Source organism: Falco cherrug, chromosome 6 (assembly GCF_023634085.1).
Source record: "Falco cherrug isolate bFalChe1 chromosome 6, bFalChe1.pri, whole genome shotgun sequence".
Lineage (NCBI taxonomy): Eukaryota > Metazoa > Chordata > Aves > Falconiformes > Falconidae > Falco > Falco cherrug.
In genome coordinates this window covers 243,592-263,165 of record NC_073702.1, presented here as the reverse complement: position 1 = coordinate 263,165, position 19,574 = coordinate 243,592, and the positions used below count along the sequence as shown (strand labels likewise).

Genomic DNA, 19,574 nt, shown 5'->3' with positions numbered 1-19,574 from the left:
CTTAATCATTATTAAGACTTTAATTAAAACAAAATCCCCCAAATTAAAACTTTTGTATAAACATACACACACAGAAAAATTTAAAAACCTCTTGTTTTGAAAAAACATGCCTTCTTTTGAAACAGCTTCCTATCTTGGCTTTGTAATCATATTTAAAGTGCTCGCAGTATTAGTCAAATCTGTTTTATTTATGGGAAGTGGCCTCTCTGAGTGATACAATAATTGTGGCCATACAACAAACCTGAAGATGCAGCAGGCTATTTTAGAAAACAAAATTAAATTCTATCTATCATTAGAGGAGACATTATAAATACAGTGGAATCCTTTATCCTGGATACAAAGATGCAAATCAGCAAATACTAAGCTCTCTGAACTTTAGATACACACTAGGTGGCACCAGAATAATACAGAATAAAAGTCTTTCAACTACATCGGGATTGCTGTTGCAATAGTTATGAAGGAAATGGTATTTAAAAACCTGTGCATTTTTAAAAGTTTTCAATAAAGCATTGCATACCTTTGACTCTTCTTCTAGTTTCTTCATCTGCTGTCTTAGTAGTTGGATTATTAAATGCTTTTAAGATACCAGTTTGTATACGCTATAATTAAAAAAAATACATTCAGCAAGTATTTTAAGTGTAAACATTCTAAAAACTATGATTATATTTTATCTACTCTTATTTCCATCAAATAAGCATAACAGTATTTTAACAGTATTTTAAAACTACTGTTGTTATTCACTAGCAGTGTCAAAACTACATGAGCTTTTCAGTACATAACCATCCAAAAACTTCCTGCCCTTAAAAAGGGAGCCACTGGAGAGCACTCAACAGGTTACCAAGAACTACGAGATTTTTAGTGAACAAATACCATCTGTTTCTTCCACTGTTGGGGGGTGCTGGGGGGTGGAATATACTGAAGAACGGACTGTTACTGATTGACTAGGATACAAAATACTTGAAGGCAGCTTTTTAATATCTTTCAATAGCCAGTTTCAATGACTCCATTTGGGCAGTATTTTTATTACTTACATTTATTTTCTAACACTGCACATTTTGGACTTATGGTAGAAAACCTTAGGAGAGATAAAAAACTTTTTATGAATCCATATAAATATCATCACATTTGCTCAAAACCCTGTAAAAACTACATTTTTCGAGAGAAGAATCAGGAAGAAGCAAATTCATGCCGGTGAGCTGTAGCTGCACCTCAAGACAACTATTTCTCAGTTGCCCTGGGATGAGGAGATGCTGTGTTCCTGAGAGGTGTCCCCTGGCAGCAGAACTGCACGGGCCAGGACAAAAGGCAGCTCAGCCCAACCTCTGGTAAGCAGCACAGAGGGAAGCAGGAGGATGAATGGCACAGGGGACCACTGTAGCGTGCATGACCCAGGCTTCCCTTTTTCCGGGCAAAGGTACTGGCTCTCTAATCCACAAACTCCAGTAACATGTCTGAGTCTCCCGTGTCACTGTGCAAATGGCATTTATAGTTAAATGTGTTGCTGAAGTCACGCTTAGAGCAAAGTACCAGTCTAGAGACAAATGGCAATACCAAACTTTCTGCAAGTAAGTGAAACCCTACGTCATAACATGAAAATAATAATAAATAGCTCCTGTTTGCAGGCAGCAAAGTACACTTTCAAGCCATATATTACAAAAGTGTCAGGATGACAGACAGCATTAGAGGTTTGATTTCCAGTTCAGGCACCCATCAGACCAAGTCATACTCCAACCTTATGAGTATGTGACCTAGCTTGTGAATTAACTCCTGCTGCCCAGAGCTCAGCTTTGTTCATCTTAAAGCCAACAATATACTAAAAGGACTAATCAATAGGTAATTCATGAAGTTGAGCACCATAAATGGGTTTAGGGCCATAAGCAACCCTTTTGTTGGGATTAGCCCGTTGAACCATTTATTTAGGTCAAAGAAAGACATAGCCTTTGAATGGGCAGGGTGCTGCGGACAATGGCAGCAGACATTAATCAATTAGCAACAGGGTTCAGCCACTTCAGGCCCTGGTATGAAACCATCTCCAGCCCACATTGCTGGAAACGGCAGAGCTATGTCATCCTTCTTGCAGTATCAACAAGCTTTTATCTTAAAAATCCACTTGTGTACATATGCACATTCTAACTTCCTTTACAGGGATAGGAAAAAGTTCAATGCTGGTGTTGGCTACAAGATACAAAAACACAGAGAAGCAGCAAAGGTGCACTGTGGTTTTTTGTTAGTTACTATAACTAGTACCATGTTATGTGTCATATGTATTCCTCATCAAAACTCTTAGGGTTTAAAATAATTAATCCCGGTAGGAACAGGGGAGCAAGGATGTCCACGTTCAGCTCTCTTGCAGGTGGATGGCAAAGCAGCTGGCTGCCTTTTCAGCAGGGCTGTTCCCTCTTGGGAGAATAAAGTTTCAACGTGGCATGAAAGAGAAAGGTTAGTGGCTGTAACCCCTGCTACAGGATTCTGGTGGCAGACATGCTGCTGCAGGCTGTCCCCAGCCGGAGCCCACGTGGTGGGGAGGCCATGGGGGCTGCTCCTGCCTGTGTCCGGCCGGCACAGCAGCCAGCGCTCACCACCTGCTTGACGTTTGCCATTTTGGCACACCATCTACAAGCCCAAACCACAGGATAATCACAAAAACAAAGCAAAACAAACGAAACAAAAAAAAAAAAAGGAGAGACAAAGCTTTTACTAGTACTGTCTGTGGCGGAGGAGCAGCCTGAGGGGATAAAGACTTGTCTGCAGTAATGCACCATTAGAGCAGCAGAAGGGTGTAATTGCAGGGCAGGATGGGACCAACTTCTCCCTGCCTGGTGATGGGGAAAGCAGAAATACTGCCCAAAAGGTCACTTAAAATTCTCACCATCTTCCATTACTCTTTTGCGGTAGCTACGGTAGCTGTCACTGCTCTCTAATAATAACAGATTCAAAAGGCAAAGACAAATACAGGAGACTGACTTGAGCAGAAAGCATAATCACCTACTAGAGAAGAAGTTTAGTAACTGTAATAATCCTGCTTTCAGTGAATCCTCATTTGTGAGGCAAATATAGTTTCCACCTTTTAACACATGAAAACCAACAAAACAGAATAATAAACTTTCCCCTTGCTGCAAAAACATGGTAACTCTTTTCTAACAGAAGTTAGCTGCTTCTGGTTTGTGCCCTGTTCAACACAATTTTGAAAGCCTAACAGTGTCAAGGTTTAGCTGTTTCTCCCTGTAGGTTCAGTTCTGTTTACGATCAAGTATACTGCTGACAAGACCAATATATATTAATATAATCTAGGAGGATGGGGATTTGTTCAGCTGTGCTCTAGGGCTAGGCTCAGACACAGCTTTGTATCTTATCTGCAAGATAATTCAGCCCAGAATCATGGCATTCATATTACTAAATGAGAGGGAAGAGGAAGTATGCTGGTCAGTATGAGATTTAAGGCCCTCCTTTTGAGGAGACTTAGAAAAAGCTATTTATCAAAATATCATCTGAAAAAGAAGGGTCCAAGACAGAAGGGTCAGGCAGATGAGATCTGATATGGTCAAAATAGTTCAAGCAAGCAAACACTCTTTCTTGCATTCAACAATGCAGGAGGCAGAAATAATGAAGGAAAAGAAACAAAAAAAAAACAAACAGGGGCATATTTAATATAATGAACTATATACTTTGCAGGCTTAGCTGTAAATTTTAAGGAATGAAAAGCAGCACCTTATTTATAAAGCAAGTAGTTCTTCAAACTTTCAAGAGATACATACAAGAGCTTTGCAAGATTTTATTTTTGTCCTTTTTTTTTTCCCGTTGAACTAGATTTCAACGAAAATTGTGGGCAGGCCCACAGCTAGGAGCTGCTGATTTCCATCCCAAAGCTCTAAAATTCACTTTGTCAGCTAAATCAGAAGTCCTACTTCTACCTTCTTGACTCCTCGGAAGTCCTTTTGTTTGATCATTTTATTCTTTTTTAAATAAAGGCAAACAATTCAGATTCCTAAAGTTACCACGATCCAATTACCATACTCTTTCTATTGCTGACTGAAACTTTCATTCCAATCAGCAATTTTAACATATCAACATGAACATCATTAAAACGTCTTTCAAAAAAGTCATTATTTTTCTCAAGGTAACAAAAATAGCCACTCTTACTTCATTAAGTATATCTCTAAAACATTAAGAACATGAAGAACATTGATGCAATGACTAGGCAGCTCTCCATACAGTCAAGTAAGTTTTTTAAAAACACGCACAAAGACGTTACCTTTGTTTCTTCAATCCTCATCGCATCCAACAGATAATGAAGAAGCTCCTGGCTGTCCTGTTGCTGGAACCCCTTAAATCGAGGAGCCCTGTGAAAGAAGAGTAAGGAATTTAGATTTACCTTGGGGGGGTCTTAATGAGACAGGGTCTACAGCAGACTCTTGCTGGATGCTGGCTGGCAGTACAGATAGGTACAATCCCTGCTGGACCTCGTGGGGTTTTAGGCTGCTCCTCACGTGGCAGCAATGTCATCAACCAGGCTGCACTTTAACCTGGGAACCATTTTGACCCTGTTGGGTATGGCTTGACTAAAATATAGCTTTGCCAGTAGAGTTTCATCCATGATAGCAGCACTGTCCTGACAGACTACACTCGTGCTTCTATATCACCAGCTATTCCCAATGTCATGGAGGAGAAAAGATTTTCAAAGTGCTTAACCTCCCTTGCTATCTCACCCTTCTCTCTATCAAAGAGAAATCTCAAATGTACATAAAACAGTCTGTATACAGTAAACCAGAAACAGCACTATAATCTGAACTGGAAAATCACGAACTTGAAATGGAAGTCACAAGGCTATTCAAAAAACAAGCAAACAAAAACTGTGCATCAGAATCCAAATGAGAATTTCTTAACTTCTTAAACAAAAGTATGCATAATCACCCCTTCCAAATGGCTCCACAGTCAATCAATCCAGTAATCTTTATCTTACTGAACAATGAGTAAGTCAATGAGCAAGGTGGTAAATATCACATAGCATATGAATTTTAAATGCTATTAAGAAAACTTAAGAGAAAATTATGATATCCTGATATATGTAATTTACACTGTATTCACTTTTATTTATGCTATATTTCTTCAATTAATATTACATATATAGGCAATAAATGCTCTAAACATGGGATCTCCATTCTAAGAGCATTTCTAATCAGAAAAGTTAGGGTTTGGGGTTGGGTTTTTCTGGGTAGGAAAGGTTAATCACTCTTACATTATTAGGTAAGAGTTACTCTTCAGAGTTGCTTCACAGAAGTTTAAAAACAGACCTTTTAGCATCATGAATTATCAACTCACACAGTATCCACAACCAAACTCCTGTTCTACAGTCTAACTACAATACTTCACACTGAAATTCATACTAAAACATGTAGTATTACCAGAAGCAAACAAAACGTAGCTTCATACCTAAAATGGAGAGAGCCTGAAACCAATGAGATAATCTCTTTACAGTGGTTTTAATTGCAACAATACATTTGAATCCAGATTCTAAAAACTATTGTGTTCGCAAAGACAGGTCATAAATTGGCTACGCACTGTCTGATTCCACCACCCGCCACCCAAAAGCTGTTTATGGGAATTGTATTCCCAACTGGTTTTGACAGCAAAGAAATCTGAGATGACAGAGGTTCAAATTTCACAAGTCTTCTCCACTAATTTAGTGGAACCTTCCTTACCCATCACAACAACAAAACATATCAAGTATTTGCTCTCAGTGCACATTGAATACAAAAACATCACAAATTTCAGCTTTTTTGCAATAACCTGAGGGCACCAAAAACAAGTTACCTGGACAACCCATGAAGATCATAAATGATCTACAATGTTACTGTAATTTAATATTGCTACTTTTCCTATCAACATTCATTTACTTTACTAATCTGAATAACCAGCATTAAAAAGAAAATCCAGATACAATGCTCTTTTCTGGCGCTAATCAGGTTTAGAAGATGGGTAATAGTTTGGTCCATTCCATCCAAACTTTCTAACACTTGGAAGAAGCTTTTAAAGCCTCATTCCCATACTGCATCTGTAAGCACAGGTAGGCAGATAAACCAGCCCCAAGCCCCTCAGAACTGCTCCTGCACAACAGCCCCTGCAGGGATTTCCCTTGCCATCCCCACAACACCAGCACAGCATCTCGGGCTGAGCATGTGACGTGGCCTGCAGGAGAAAGGCACAAGGCTGTAGATCTCCAGTTGTGATTTTGTTTGTGAGGTGAATGGTAAGTACCTCTTGTATAACTGTGTGCCACAGTCCTCCTTTTTACAATAAAGTTGAATGAAGGAGGGTTTTTTTGTTTTATGAAATCCACACAAGCTAAACAGTATTAGGGCTGCAACTGAAAAGATACCGCTTCTGCATAAATAGTAACATCATTACTTTTTGGATATGTGATAGCAAATGACTGCCTGAAACTCCCATACTACAAGCCCGCCTTAAAGAATAATACATACTGGCTACTCAGGTTAAGCAGACATCTAAATTGCCAAAGACTGCAACAACTTATTTAAAAAAAAATCAGCATACTTCCAAACTTTCCTGTCTATAAATTAAAAGTCTCGAAGGAAAGGGTCTACATGCCTTAGCAAATACACATCTGGTGTCACCCTTGTTCTCTCAGACTACACCCTCCTTCAAGCTGTCGTCCTCCATGGTATCTGGCCACAGCACCAGCAGAGATGAGCCAGCTTGTGAGTCAGCCCAAGGACATGGAAGGGACACTGATGCTGGCTAAGTTTGTACCCTTGCGCTTTACTATGTAGGACAAACAAAAACCAAGGGCTCCACAGGAAAGGTGATTCTTTTTTAATCTTTTTAGACCACCAGCAGCATCTGTATGACTCTCACAAACCAAAACAGGAAAAACATCTGTTTCAAACTACACTACCATTTACACCAGTGATGTTTTAATCAACTGCACAGGGGTGACATTGCATCTGTTCATAAAACAGCCATTCAGTAGTCCCAACCACTGCTATTTAAAAACCACAGACTCCTTCTTTACTACTGACAGCATCTAAATATACTTTAAATACCGTATTTTGCAGCACAGATTACACAGAAATTAAAAATACACCTATGAATATATGGACAGATCCTTAAGGTGTTATTCTTACTAAGATAACCATGGCTAGAAGGCTTCTCCTAAACAATTTCAATCTCCAGCTTCCTGCAGCCCCAAGTGAAACTGCGTAAATATTCAGTATCAACATATCTCTATTCACATTACCTGTAACTTACTGGCCAAACCATACCTGTCTTTCCAGGCAACTTACCCTTTAAATCTTCAATTACAGTCCTAGACCAATTCATCTAAAATAGGATTTGAAAGGATGTTTTTTTTGCATTTCCAGTAATGCCACCAAATGGCAGCTGTGACTCTCACTGCAGACTGAGAAGAGCACACGGAGGTGTAACCCTGTGCACCTCTTTCCAAGATCTAGCACAGGAGACAACTGGCTGAGCAGAGCTCACGCAGGAAGTTTATCAAACTGGCAGAGCAGCCAAAAAACCCAAACACACACTTACCCCATTTGATTAAACGCATAGTTTAATAGCTAGTTTTCATTTTCAACCTCACACTGTGTGCTCTGGCTAACCAGTACATCCAACTGTAAATATGTATCAGTATTTTCTCCAGGCACAATGATCTTACTTGCCCAGCCATGCTCCTCAGCTGTTCTAGGGTTCCTGAAGGTGAAGTTTCTTTCCCACTTATACACTAAAGCTGCTCAGGTTCACCTTGGAAGTTTGTGCTCACAGACAGGAGAAATTAAAGGCGATCAGAAAATGCATCAGACGTGCAACGTGCTTACAACAGTAGAACTTAAAGCTGGGCAAGATGTCAAGCTGCCAAGCTAAGGCACAGCAGCCCTGGGCTACAGGCAGGATAGTAACACAAAGGTCTCAGTTTTGAACTGCTCGCTGGAGGCGCTTTGGGATGTAACTGGAGAAGGATCTAAGGTGACAAGGCTTCTAAGGTCAGTGCCTAAAATTAAGTGGAATAAATCTGGACCTGCATATGCAAAACAACATATTCACATTTACAAATATGATACTTTTACATTTGTATTTGTACCTACTTTTTGACACAAAGTTGACAACATCCCTAGTTAAAAGTGATTTAACAGTGCTGCTCTATGAGGCTTACTGAAAATCTGGAATCAGCAGAGTGGGTGATTTTTTTTTAAAGCATTCTTTTTAAAGTCAAAATTTTTTTGCATGCACAGGTCAACCTCAAAAATCGATTTTAAAATCTAAAAAATATTCACATTTCAAATTCGCCTCTTAAAAATTAAATATTTTGTTTAATATTATTAAAATGTGAATTTTTGCTTCTATTAATAACAAATGTTTTGTTTCCAATTAATTGTAAAACCCAAATATATTCTGAAAAGTACTGATCCAATAAAACACTCAATATACATTAAAAAAATAAATAACACATGTACCTGCATGCACATGTGTACATGCATGTACAATTTCACTTTTTAATTTGCTAAAACAGTTTTGTCATTGTTTCTTTCATTGAATGGCCAGAAATCTGAAAGAATCCTTTTTTTTTTTTTTTTTTTTTAACCCAGATGCTGAAATTAGTTCAATTCTGAGAAACTTAATTAGCTACCCACGGTATTATCATGAGTTTTATTTATGAGAAATTTCTAGTCTTCATGAGAGAGTGAGAATCAATGAGAATATTCAACCTGTCTCCTCCAATATATGCACATTAGTAACTCCAGTGTAAGGCAAGAAAACAAAATCTTGCATTTACACAACCTGGATCCTGGTACTAATAGGGATTTTTATATTTTTCTTTATTGCCACAGAAGCAGCGCCACTGCAAAAGACATTATAGTAAAAAAAGAAAAACAATAATTACTTGAGAAAGAAGCAAGCAAAAAACCCATCACTGTTACAGGAGGTTTTTTTCATAGCAGGCACACCTCACTGAGCTAGATCTTCCGACACAAATCAGAAAAAAGCCCCACGCGTACCTTTCGTAACTTGTTTATGGTTTGCAGTGTAACCTCTCACTGATGAACAAGCAGTAATCATTTCAGATGGAAATTTACAAGTTATATTTAAAGGGAAAATAGTTTACTCATGTTCCACATAGGTTTATTAGCTTAAATGAAAAGGGGGGAAAATTAACTCAGCCATGGCAGCTTTTTGTTTCTCTTAAGTCTTCATTTTATTAGCACATAATGAATCTACAAGGGCAAGATTATTTAGGATTCTCTGTGCTTGTACTATATCTTCTTCCAATCTCACATCTACATGCCTGAATTTTAAAGGCAAAAAGGATGATGGGAATGTAACAGCTACCACTTTAGAAGTGAAGTGGCAAAGAAAGTGACCTGTAAAGATGCTGTGTAAGGTTTAAGTCATTTATTTGGACTGACAAATGATGTCATTATTAACACTGCTTAACATGTGGTTAATCTGTCGTTCATGTACATAGCATTCTATATAATGCTGTGTATAATTCTAAATATCTGATGTTCTGTGGAAAAACATTTGAGATCAGTGAATTTGTTTTTGGGGGGAAACCACAATAGAAAACCAAAAAAAAAACCATAAACAAAGGGGAGGGAGGGAGGGAGGGAATTTCACACCAAACAATGCATTTACTGGAAAACTCCTACACTTACATACCAGTATTAGGGGGAAAAAAAAGGAATTAAAACATGCTGATACACAGAAATCTGACAACTAAAAGATGTGCGCTCTCGTCTCCTTGAAAATATGCTTCAAGCAAGATCCTTGGCAAAAGTGGGGGACTTGAAGATGGTTGGTTGAGTTGACCGCTCACAGATGTGCTGACATATGGAAGCCAGTGCCAATGCAGTACAACCTGTTGTACAGTGTCAGCAGGATAATGACAGAACAGGTTGAACTCCTGCTAATGGCCATAAGTGGTGAAGGACAACTGTGACATCTACATGCATACACTTATCTAGCCTCTCATTACTCATCTGGAGACCAGTTATAATTGCTTGACTGTCAGTTGAAGAAATACTTTTCATTATGATCTGCTTCCTGCAATGTTTTAATAACAAAACCTACACAATACCGTACTTCTTAAAAGGAAAAAAAACCCAGTCCTCTAAATATTAATACTTCTCATTCCTATATAATATTAATCTGAGGGAAATTAAGCTGCTTCAAAAGCAAAACTGGGATACAATTACAGTCATTCAATCATACTGCACAGAACTGCCATACCTTTACTGTCTAATAAAAATCCTCTCCAAAACCATCCTTTCAATCAGTACCACCTTTCAGCAGAAAGCAGCCTAATACCTTGGAAAACTTTAGGAACAATAGTAAGTGCTTGAAAACAGAAAACAGAACATACTATTTGATTTTTTCCAGTGGTACAAAATGCAGAGGAAGCCCTGTAATACTACGGTACACTATAGAGAAGCAAACTAAAATGCTTACTTAAGGTTACCCTAAGAGAAGAAATTTTGCTTATCTGCAGATGGAGATGTTCACCTCTCAAGACTGAGCAGTTACCAATGAAAGTTCCAAAAAAGCATGCAAAGGGCCAGTCTATAAAAGCTACCACAATTCACAGGACTTACCTTTCCAAGTGACATTATTGAATATGTATTCACTGCCATTACAGAACAGCTAGAATGTAAAGTTTTGTTCTTCCTAAAGCAATCACTCTCATTAGTGATCCCAAGTTATATGCAGCACTATACAGAAAAGAGAGCTAAATTCTATATCTGCCCCACAGACATAAGAGCTCTGCTACCACGAGGTACTTGGCAGGAAAAAACCCAACCAAACATGGGCTTGCCCCCTCATGTAACTAACAAATAACAACACCAGACATGCCTGTCCTATCTCAATGGCATGGATAGACAGCACTTAGCTCTCGTTTGGATGTGCTGGCTGATTAATTCCATCTTTTCCTGTCTCACCTTCTCCCTGAAGATAAGTGAGGAAACATTACTCTCTTACGATGCACCAGAACCCTGGTACCTGAGCAAAAAGCACTTCTTAGAAGTAGCTCTGAACCGACACAATAGCTGACATGCCACAGCAGAGCTATTTCCCACTTGACCATCAGGAGGAAAATACAGGTCTTTTTAACAAGTAATGGAAATAACTGTCTCGGGAAATTTCTTCCTACTAGCTGGCAGCCAGGTGAAGGCCTTTAGGCGTGAAGTCTTGCATCCCTATAAAAAAAGATTTCTCTTTATATGAACATCTAACTTTTCTTTCTTCCTTTAAGTCTTGCTAAGATTTTTAATAGTGCTCTGTGATGGCAAAGTTCTACAGGTCAACTCTATATAATATGTTTTAAAAAAAAACACTTTTTTTTTTTCCCCTGGCTGTAAATCTGTTGCCCTTCAGTTTCACAGACAGCTCCTTGAACTCTTATGAGGGCAGTTAAATAAGCACAGCTAATTTATCTTCTATCATTTATTTTCTTCTCTTGCTGTCATGCCTCCTTTTCATGTCCTCTCCTGCCTAAACTCCCAATATTCATGTCCCTCTTGACCTGAAAGCTTCCTATTTTTGTTACCTCTCCCTAAAGCTCCAACCTGGCTTTACCTCGTAACACGCTATTCTGGTTAACATGAACATTGGTACTGAGGATACACCTCCAATGTACCTAATGAAATTATTGGTTTTCTCCTTCATTGTATCTACAAGCATTGCTTACATAGCTCACCAATACCACACAGATTGCAAATACTTGGGTTGTCCCAAATGTTGTACAGGTTTTCCTCCTGAGTGGATGAAATGAACAAAAAACTTAGGAGCAAGTGCAAATGATGCCTGCCAATGCACACTACTTATATATGCAATTAATCTACTTTGCACTCATAAACCTCACCCATCCAGCTTGTTAATTTGTTCCTAAAATTAAGGGAACTCCAACAAAGCTAACTGAACTAAAGATGTACAATCCCTCCACTGCTGCTGCATGAACAAGGTTCAATCTCCTCTGTCACAGAGCTTCTGAACATGTCACAGCACCAGCAGCAAGGCACATGGCGGCACAACAGTGATCCCAAATAATTCTTCACAATTGGTCAAGGAAACATCAGCTGTGTGTTCTGCTGCTATTATCTTTAAATGGTAAAAGCCAAATGGGAAAAATAAGCAAGCTGGAAATCTTTTCCAAAAAGAGATTTTTCTCCACAGCAATATCATTTTAAAGTTAAAAGCTCAGGAAGACTCCTAATTAATAAGAAAAATCCTGTTTCCTTCACCCCCTAAATCTGGTACAACATTACCTCAGTTTCCCTTAGCATTTCCTCTTAGAAGTAATAAATGCAGAATGCTCCAAGCATTGTTTAGGCTTCCCTCTAAAAGCAATCGATAGTCCTAACTGCACATGACCTCTGTTCTGTCAGTCCCAACCTCTGTCTTGACTTCTGCACCTGAGAAGGAAGGATGAATACTCCTTGAGGAAGGAAGACCTATGTATATTTTGTGACCACCAATAAAACCTTTGTTAGGCAAGTATTTTCTCCTGCATGTTAATGTAGCAATATAATGCCCCTCTAAATACTTGTTTGGTGCAGGTTTGAGCATCTAAATTCTGTAACTACTTTCTGGACTCATCACTTATATGCTGCAATATTTACTTGCTACACAAATCTAAGGCTTCTTCCACCAATAAAATTATTCAATCATAACAAATAAAGAAAATAAAATTTCTGTCCTCTTAATACATCAGTATTGCATTAGTCACTATGTCTTCAGACAAGTCAGAAGTCTGCAGTCCTGATATTCAGCATAGTGGAAAACCAACAGAAGGGCCCCATAGTTATGCTCACAATCTGTCCTCACAAAACATCTGACAGCTGCAACATTAACAAAATTAACAGTGGATGAATTAGTACCAGACGCTGAACAGTTGCTATAGAAAGACTCATCCATTTCTTTTCTTCTTCTCCCCTTCTTCAACCTGGCTACCCCACCACTTGATAAAATTAACACTCAGTATCATTTTTTCTTTTGTTATTTAATAAAAAAGGGTACCACAAATACCCTTTCATACACAAGACTATGAACTTCACACTGTGATCTCCCTAGACTCTTAAAGCAGCAGTTCACAGTTGAAAGAACTGTGTCCCAGTTCTCTTACAGCTTTTGAGCAGTAAACACGTATCCACTTGCAATTTCTCACTTGCAGATTTTGGGATCCCACCCAGTACCATGACAGAGCTGCAGCTGACCAAGGCAGTCCTGGCTCCCTTTCTTTACAGGCTCTTTGCCCACAGCTAGCTGCATTCCTACATGCCTACACACACTCCTTTCTAGCTCTTCCTTCCTTCCCTGCTTTCTTAGGTCTTTTTTACTGAGCACTTTTCAATTTTTGACTAAGGATACCCACTTCAAATGTGAGCATTCAAACTCTTGCATACTAAAACATCTGAAGCAGGTGGAGTCCTGAAGTCCTACAATGACATTAAAAAAAGCAGCTCTGGACATCAAACTCGGAAGTGTTATTCCAGTACTGAACTCCAAATGAGGGCAAGTGTCAGGTGTTAAATTATACGACTACCCTTACTATATCTTGCATAGACTGATCCAACATGAAAATATGTCACCATTCAGTTAAAAGATTAAAAAACAAAAAACCACCCAGAATCGTCAATACCAATTTAATCAAAATCTATGTGTATTTTTATATATATAATCCAATTGTGTCATCAGGGAAAAGCAATCATTTTTAAAGGACCAGCCTTCTGCTACACATGAGAAAAACACTATTAGGAAATTGCTGTGTTACTTTGTGGCTAGGCAGCACACTGTAACAGTCCTGACAAGTAGATAGATCTAAGTATATAAAGAATAGCAGCATACCATCAGCTGCTCACAGCTTCAGCATTTCAACCATTCACATTTGTAAGAAGCCGAGTAGGACTGGGAAGTAACTACACTAAGTATGAAGCAAAAAGTCTGTATTCTGCATGACTACTCAAGCTACAAGCAACTGTTCAAAATAATCTTATGGTAAAGACTGGGAACACAATTTCTGGGTCACTAAGTCCAGCTCATCACAAACAAGTACATCCCATACTATCTGCACAATGTGCTTCATAAGTTCTTTACTGAAGAAAGGTATGATCATATACTCTAGAGTGGTAATGAGACAGCAAGATCTGTGAAAGGGAAAGAATTTAAAATTTAATTTTAAAAAAAATTAATTTTAAAATTTTAAAAAAGACAAAAATAAGATTGCAACTGGAGTCAGAAAACTTTTACATAAAATATATGAAAACAAAACATTCTAAGCCCTTCCCCATGCCTTTGTCCCCCACAGTTACCTGTCTTTCTCTGACATCTCTCTGAAATACAAACAATTTTTTCCAGTGTAGTTCTCCCTTATACACATTCATCCTGCCATCTCTTTAGGAAAGATGCTGTCTAAAGTTAAGAGTTTGTGCTAATACATGTGAAGGCAAGTAGTATATTCATTTAAGATTACTTTACTAACACAACTTCTTGGCAGGATTCAAAAAGCAGTTTACAGAGAATGCTGCAGTAACATAGATTTCCTAGTTGGGACTCCTGCAATCATAGAATCATAGACTCATTTACATTGGAAAACACCTTTTCACAAAGTCCAACCATTAACCTCGTACTGCCAAGTCCACCACCAAACCATGTCCCTAAGTGCCACATCTACAAATCATTTAAATAGCACCAGAAATGGTGATTCAACCACCTCCCTGGGCAGCCTGTCCCAATGCTTGACAACCCTTTCGGCAAAGAAATTTTTCCTAATATCCAATATAAACTTCCCCTGGCACAACTTGAAGCCGTTTCCTCTTGCCCTATCACTTGTTATCTGGGAGAAGAGGCTGACACCCACCTGCCCACTTGCCTTTCAGGCAGCTGTAGAGACCAACAAGGTCCCCACTCAGCCTTCTTTTCTCCAGGCTAAACAACCGCAGTGCCCTCAGCTGCTCCTCACAGGACTTGTGCTCCAGACCCTTCACCAGCTCCGTTGCCCTTCTCTGGACACGCTCCAGCACCTCTACATCTACCTCTAAGTGAAGGGCCCCAAACTGAACCCAGGATTCAAGGTGCAGCCTCACCAGTGCCCAGTACAGGGGGACAGTCACTGCCCTGGTCCTGCTGGCCACACTGTGTCTGACACAAGCCATGATGCTGTTGGCCCCCCTCGGCCACCTGGGCACACTGCTGGCTCATGTTCAGCTGCGTGTTGACCAGCACCCCCAGGTCCTTTCCCCCCGGCAGCTTCCCAGCCACCCTTCCCCAAGCCTGTAGCGCTGTGTGGGGCTGGTGTGACCCATGGGCAGGACCCGGCACTGAGCCCGGTTGGACCTCATACAACTGGCCTCGGACCATCAATCCAGCCTGTCCAGATCCCTCTGCAGAGCCTTCCTGCCCTCCAGCAGATCAGCACTCCCCCCAACTTGGTGTCATCTTCAAACTCACTGAGGGTGCACTCAATCCCCTCATCCAGATCATTGACAAGGACATTAAGCCGAACTGGCTCCAGTACTGAGCCCTGGGGAACACCCTTGTGGCCGGCCACCAACTGCATCTAATTCCATTCACCACCACTCTCTGGGCTCAGCCAGCCAGACGGGATTCTACCCAGAGAACAGCACACCCGCCCAGGCCATGAGCAGCCAGTTACTCCAGGAGAATGCTGTGGGAGATGGTGTCAAAGGCTTTAATAAGGTCCAGGTAGAAAACACCCACAGCCTTTCCTTCATCCACTAAGCAAGTAGGTCACCTTGTCACAGGAGGAGATCAGGTTCGTCTTGCAGGACCTGCCTTTCATAACCCCATGCTGGCTGGACAGCATCACCTACTGCTTGTCCTGTACGTGCCACATGACGGCACCGAGGACGACCTGCTCCATAACCTGCCCTGGCACCGAGGTCAGGCTGACAGCCCTGTAGTTCCCTGGATCCTGCTTCCAGCTCCTCTTGTAGATGGGTGTCACATTTGCTAACTTCCATTCAACTGGGACCTCCCCGGTTAGCCAGCACTGCTGATAAATCATGGGAAGGGGCTTGGTGAGCACTTCTGCCAGCTCCCTTCAGCACCCTCGGGTGGATCCCACCCGGCCCCATAGGCTTGTGTGTGTCTAAGTGATGTAGCAGGTCACTGACCATTTCCCCTTGGATCATGGGGGCTTCATTCTGCTCCCCAGCCCTGTCTTCTGCCTCAGCGGGCTGAGTTCCCAGAGAACAACTGGTCTTACTATGAAAGACTCAGGCAAAGGTGGCATTCAGCACCTCAGCCTTTTCCTCAGCCTTTGTCTCACTGTGTTTCCCCCTGCATCCAATAAAGGATGGACTTGGCTCTCCTTCTGTTGCTAATGTATTTATAGAAACATTTTTGGTTGCCTTTTACGGTGGTAGCCAGGCTAAGTTCTAGTTGGCCTCTGGCCCTACTAATTTTCTCCCTGCATAACCTCATGACACCCTTGTAGTCCTCCTGAGTGCACTGCCCCTTCTTCCAAGGGTCAGAAACTCTCCTTTTTTCCTGAGTTCCAGCCAAAGCTCTCTGTTCAGCCAGGCTGGTCGTCTTCCCCACCAGCTCATCTTCTAGTACATGGGGACCACCTGCTCCTGCACCTTTAGCATTTCCTTCCTGAAGGATGTCCAGCCTTCCTGGACTCCTTTGCTCTTTAGGACTGCCTGCCAAGGGACCTGACTCCATCACCCACACTCACCCACACTCCTAAACGGGCCGAAGTGTGCCCTCCAGAAGTTCGTCTTTCCATTCTCTCTTTTTCATTTCTGCTTTTTCAAAGAGGAGAATGCAAACTTTAAAAAATGAAAAAAGGCTTTATTACCATGGCATGACAGAACACTCCATTCATATTGTTTAAGTTAATATATAGTAAGCGTATTCAGTCTGCAAAGGTAAAGATTTCCCATTCTCTTACTTCCACCACTGCAGATTGCTTAATTTGCCAAAATTCTCCCTTTCTTCTCTCTTGCTTATGTCACCATCAATAACAAAATAATCAAAAGACCAAAAAATTCTATCATACATATGCAGGCACTTACTGCCCCTGAACACCAGGATGTGGCTGAGACTTTTGGTTTTGATAGAAGAGCTAGTAAAGGATTTGTATCTAAGTTGTGTTCTGCAAGGCTAACAAATGTTAAGACATAGGGATGAAAGCAAGAGATGGCAGAAGCTGGCAGATACATGTCTAAACAGCAAAAGTCTGCTGTTTACTGAAAAACATGTTTCAATTTTAGCTGGTAGTTGAAGCGTATGTCCATCTCACAGACCAAAAAACAGCAACAAACAAAAGAACATCTAGGTAACTGTCATTGTGTAGCCATCACTTGATGACTACAGAAATACAAACACACACACACAACAGCAGATACCGAATAGCTATCACTACAAAAATACAGTGCCATCCGAAGTGCACTGCATCCTTTTTATTTTACAATGATTTTACTAAAGTGGTCTTTAAAACATGTTTTACATCATCTTTTCCTTTCTATCCTTAATACTTACAGAGAAAAAAAAACCCTACTACTCCTATTTGATCATTTCCCTTCTATTTGTCATCCGAATTTTGTTCTTATAACCACATTTTGGACTCAGCCCTGAAACAGGAGTAAGAGTGAGGAAACGTATTTTTCTTCCCTATACATTTTTCTTCCAGGTAGATAATACTAAACAAAGAACACTGCTGTTTAACTCAAAATCACTATAATGACACTTAATACACATTTCCTTTTATAGCTCAAAAGAATCAAAAAGAAGTAAAGTGCAATAGAAAAAATATAATATCACGTTTCTGAACTTGAATTTTGAGGATAAAGAAAAATTAATAACCAATTTCTTTATCAGAATTAGACTAGAGCAGGGACAATTTAAAAGCTTTTGTTTCTTTATAACATATTTTAAACCCATGCTTGCACAGTGAGGTTGCCCTGGAATGCCATGGTAGGAGGCTGCAACTTTTCTTCTACTTAAAATTCCATACAAGAATACTGTAGCAAATAAATTAACATGCATTATTAATATTTTTAAATGTAAGATTCAGCTATATCATCCTTCAGTTACTCTGCTTCTACAGCTCCTTTTACTTGTAAAGTCAATATTTAAATATTTGTATCAACTTTTAAATAGGTCTTCCACAGGTGTTTTAAAAACCAAGGTTGTTTGCATCATAATTGAAGGCACCTACAAAGCACCACTGTAAACATTTTCCACACCAAGAAACAGGATTTTCTTTAGGGCTTGGAAGCTCTTTGCAATCTGGAGCCATATGCCATTTCAGTATTGCTTCAAGTACTTACTTGTTAGACTCTTTTTAATTCTGAAATTGATGCCAAGGTCATACATCATAGCAGAGGTTTTCCATTTAAAAGCTTACCATTTTTTTTTCAAAATACCTACATAAACTTTGCAGTATTAGCACAGCTTTATGCTAATATACAATAAAACTTGAAAGGTAATTCTACTTCCTTCAGTTTTACCATGCCTTCTTCTGCCCCCTCACACTCTGTTCAAAGCCCACTGAAAGTCATTGATTATGGACTGGGCCATATATTTCATGAAGAGCAGAGCAGGCACAACCCTGGAGCACAAGAAGGAGCCCTGCCACTCTAAAACATGAAGATGACATTTTCTGGACTGCCCAGTAAAAATCTAATGGCACCTCAGAAAAGGCAACAGACATGGCACACTGAGAAACATATCACTGGAAATTAAAAATAAATAAAGTAAAAGATACCGGCAATACATACTTTTGACAAAGCTGGCTGAACAGCACTTTGGGAGAAAGAGGGCCTCTTCCAGCCTCCCTCATGCTGTGAAGGAACAAGAACATTGCTGAAGTCAAAGGTCCTGGACTGGAGAGGTTTACCACCAAAGGATCCTTCAAAGCAAAGGTAAATTGCACATCAGATTTCAAAGTTAATGACACACAAGACTTATTTCAAGTTAGTACATTTATGACAAAGAACAACATAACTTTCATTCTTAAAAGTATTTGGTTTGTTGGGGTTTTTTAATGTTGATGTCACCTACATGATTGGAATAGTTGAAAAGGAAACTTATTATTTAAGCAGTAATAGTTGCAAAACCAAACTATTTCTGTCAAGCAAATTGGTTGGTAACCAGTTTTGGAAACAGGCATGCCAATGAGCCAGTCTGTCTCACAAGAACAGATTACCTCCTGTATTACCTGCTTTACTCTTACTACCACGTGCACTGAAATTCAGTTGGAGAGACAACACAGGTGACCTCCTCTGTCGGCCAGCATCAGACAGAGCTCAGTGGCACTCAGTCTACTTAACCTTAGGAAAGCCACACACCAAAGTTTCCACACTTCCTACAGCCACTGGAACATATGCTGTTCCTCCAGGAGCCAGGCGCTGGGAAGGCCGACCAGCCGTGGTTCACAGCAGGAGCCAACAGCAGACCCCACAGATCCGCCATGGCAGCGGGGGACAGGCACGAGGCGCATCCCACACAGCCCCTCCCGGTGTGAGATTCACCCTGGACAGCAGGTCCTGGGGCTGGAAGGAGCCAGCCATCAGCCATCTAAGCCAGTC

The 19,574-nt window shown here is 40.2% G+C and overlaps 1 protein-coding gene across 16 annotated transcripts in view; it reads right to left on the bottom strand.

Annotated features, from left to right (window-relative positions):
* Positions 1-19,574, bottom strand: part of USP45 (ubiquitin specific peptidase 45) — a 60,303-nt gene that overhangs the window by 15,384 nt on the left and 25,345 nt on the right. For 12 of the 16 annotated variants that reach the window (XR_003557668.2, XM_055714964.1, XM_055714969.1 and 9 more), the window contains 3 exons: positions 18,765-18,895; positions 4,253-4,340; positions 518-599 (listed from right to left, as the gene is read on the bottom strand). Coding sequence is in view for 14 of the 16 variants with exons in the window: in XM_055714964.1 (XP_055570939.1) it covers positions 518-599; positions 4,253-4,340; positions 18,765-18,895 (301 nt within the window). In the remaining 2 variants the exon portion in view is untranslated. Of the gene's footprint in view, positions 1-517; positions 600-1,031; positions 1,076-4,252; positions 4,341-12,284; positions 12,432-18,764; positions 18,896-19,574 lie in introns of those variants that run through there. The other 4 variants (XR_008733008.1, XM_055714970.1, XM_027797252.2 and 1 more) reach the window with 4 other exon arrangements.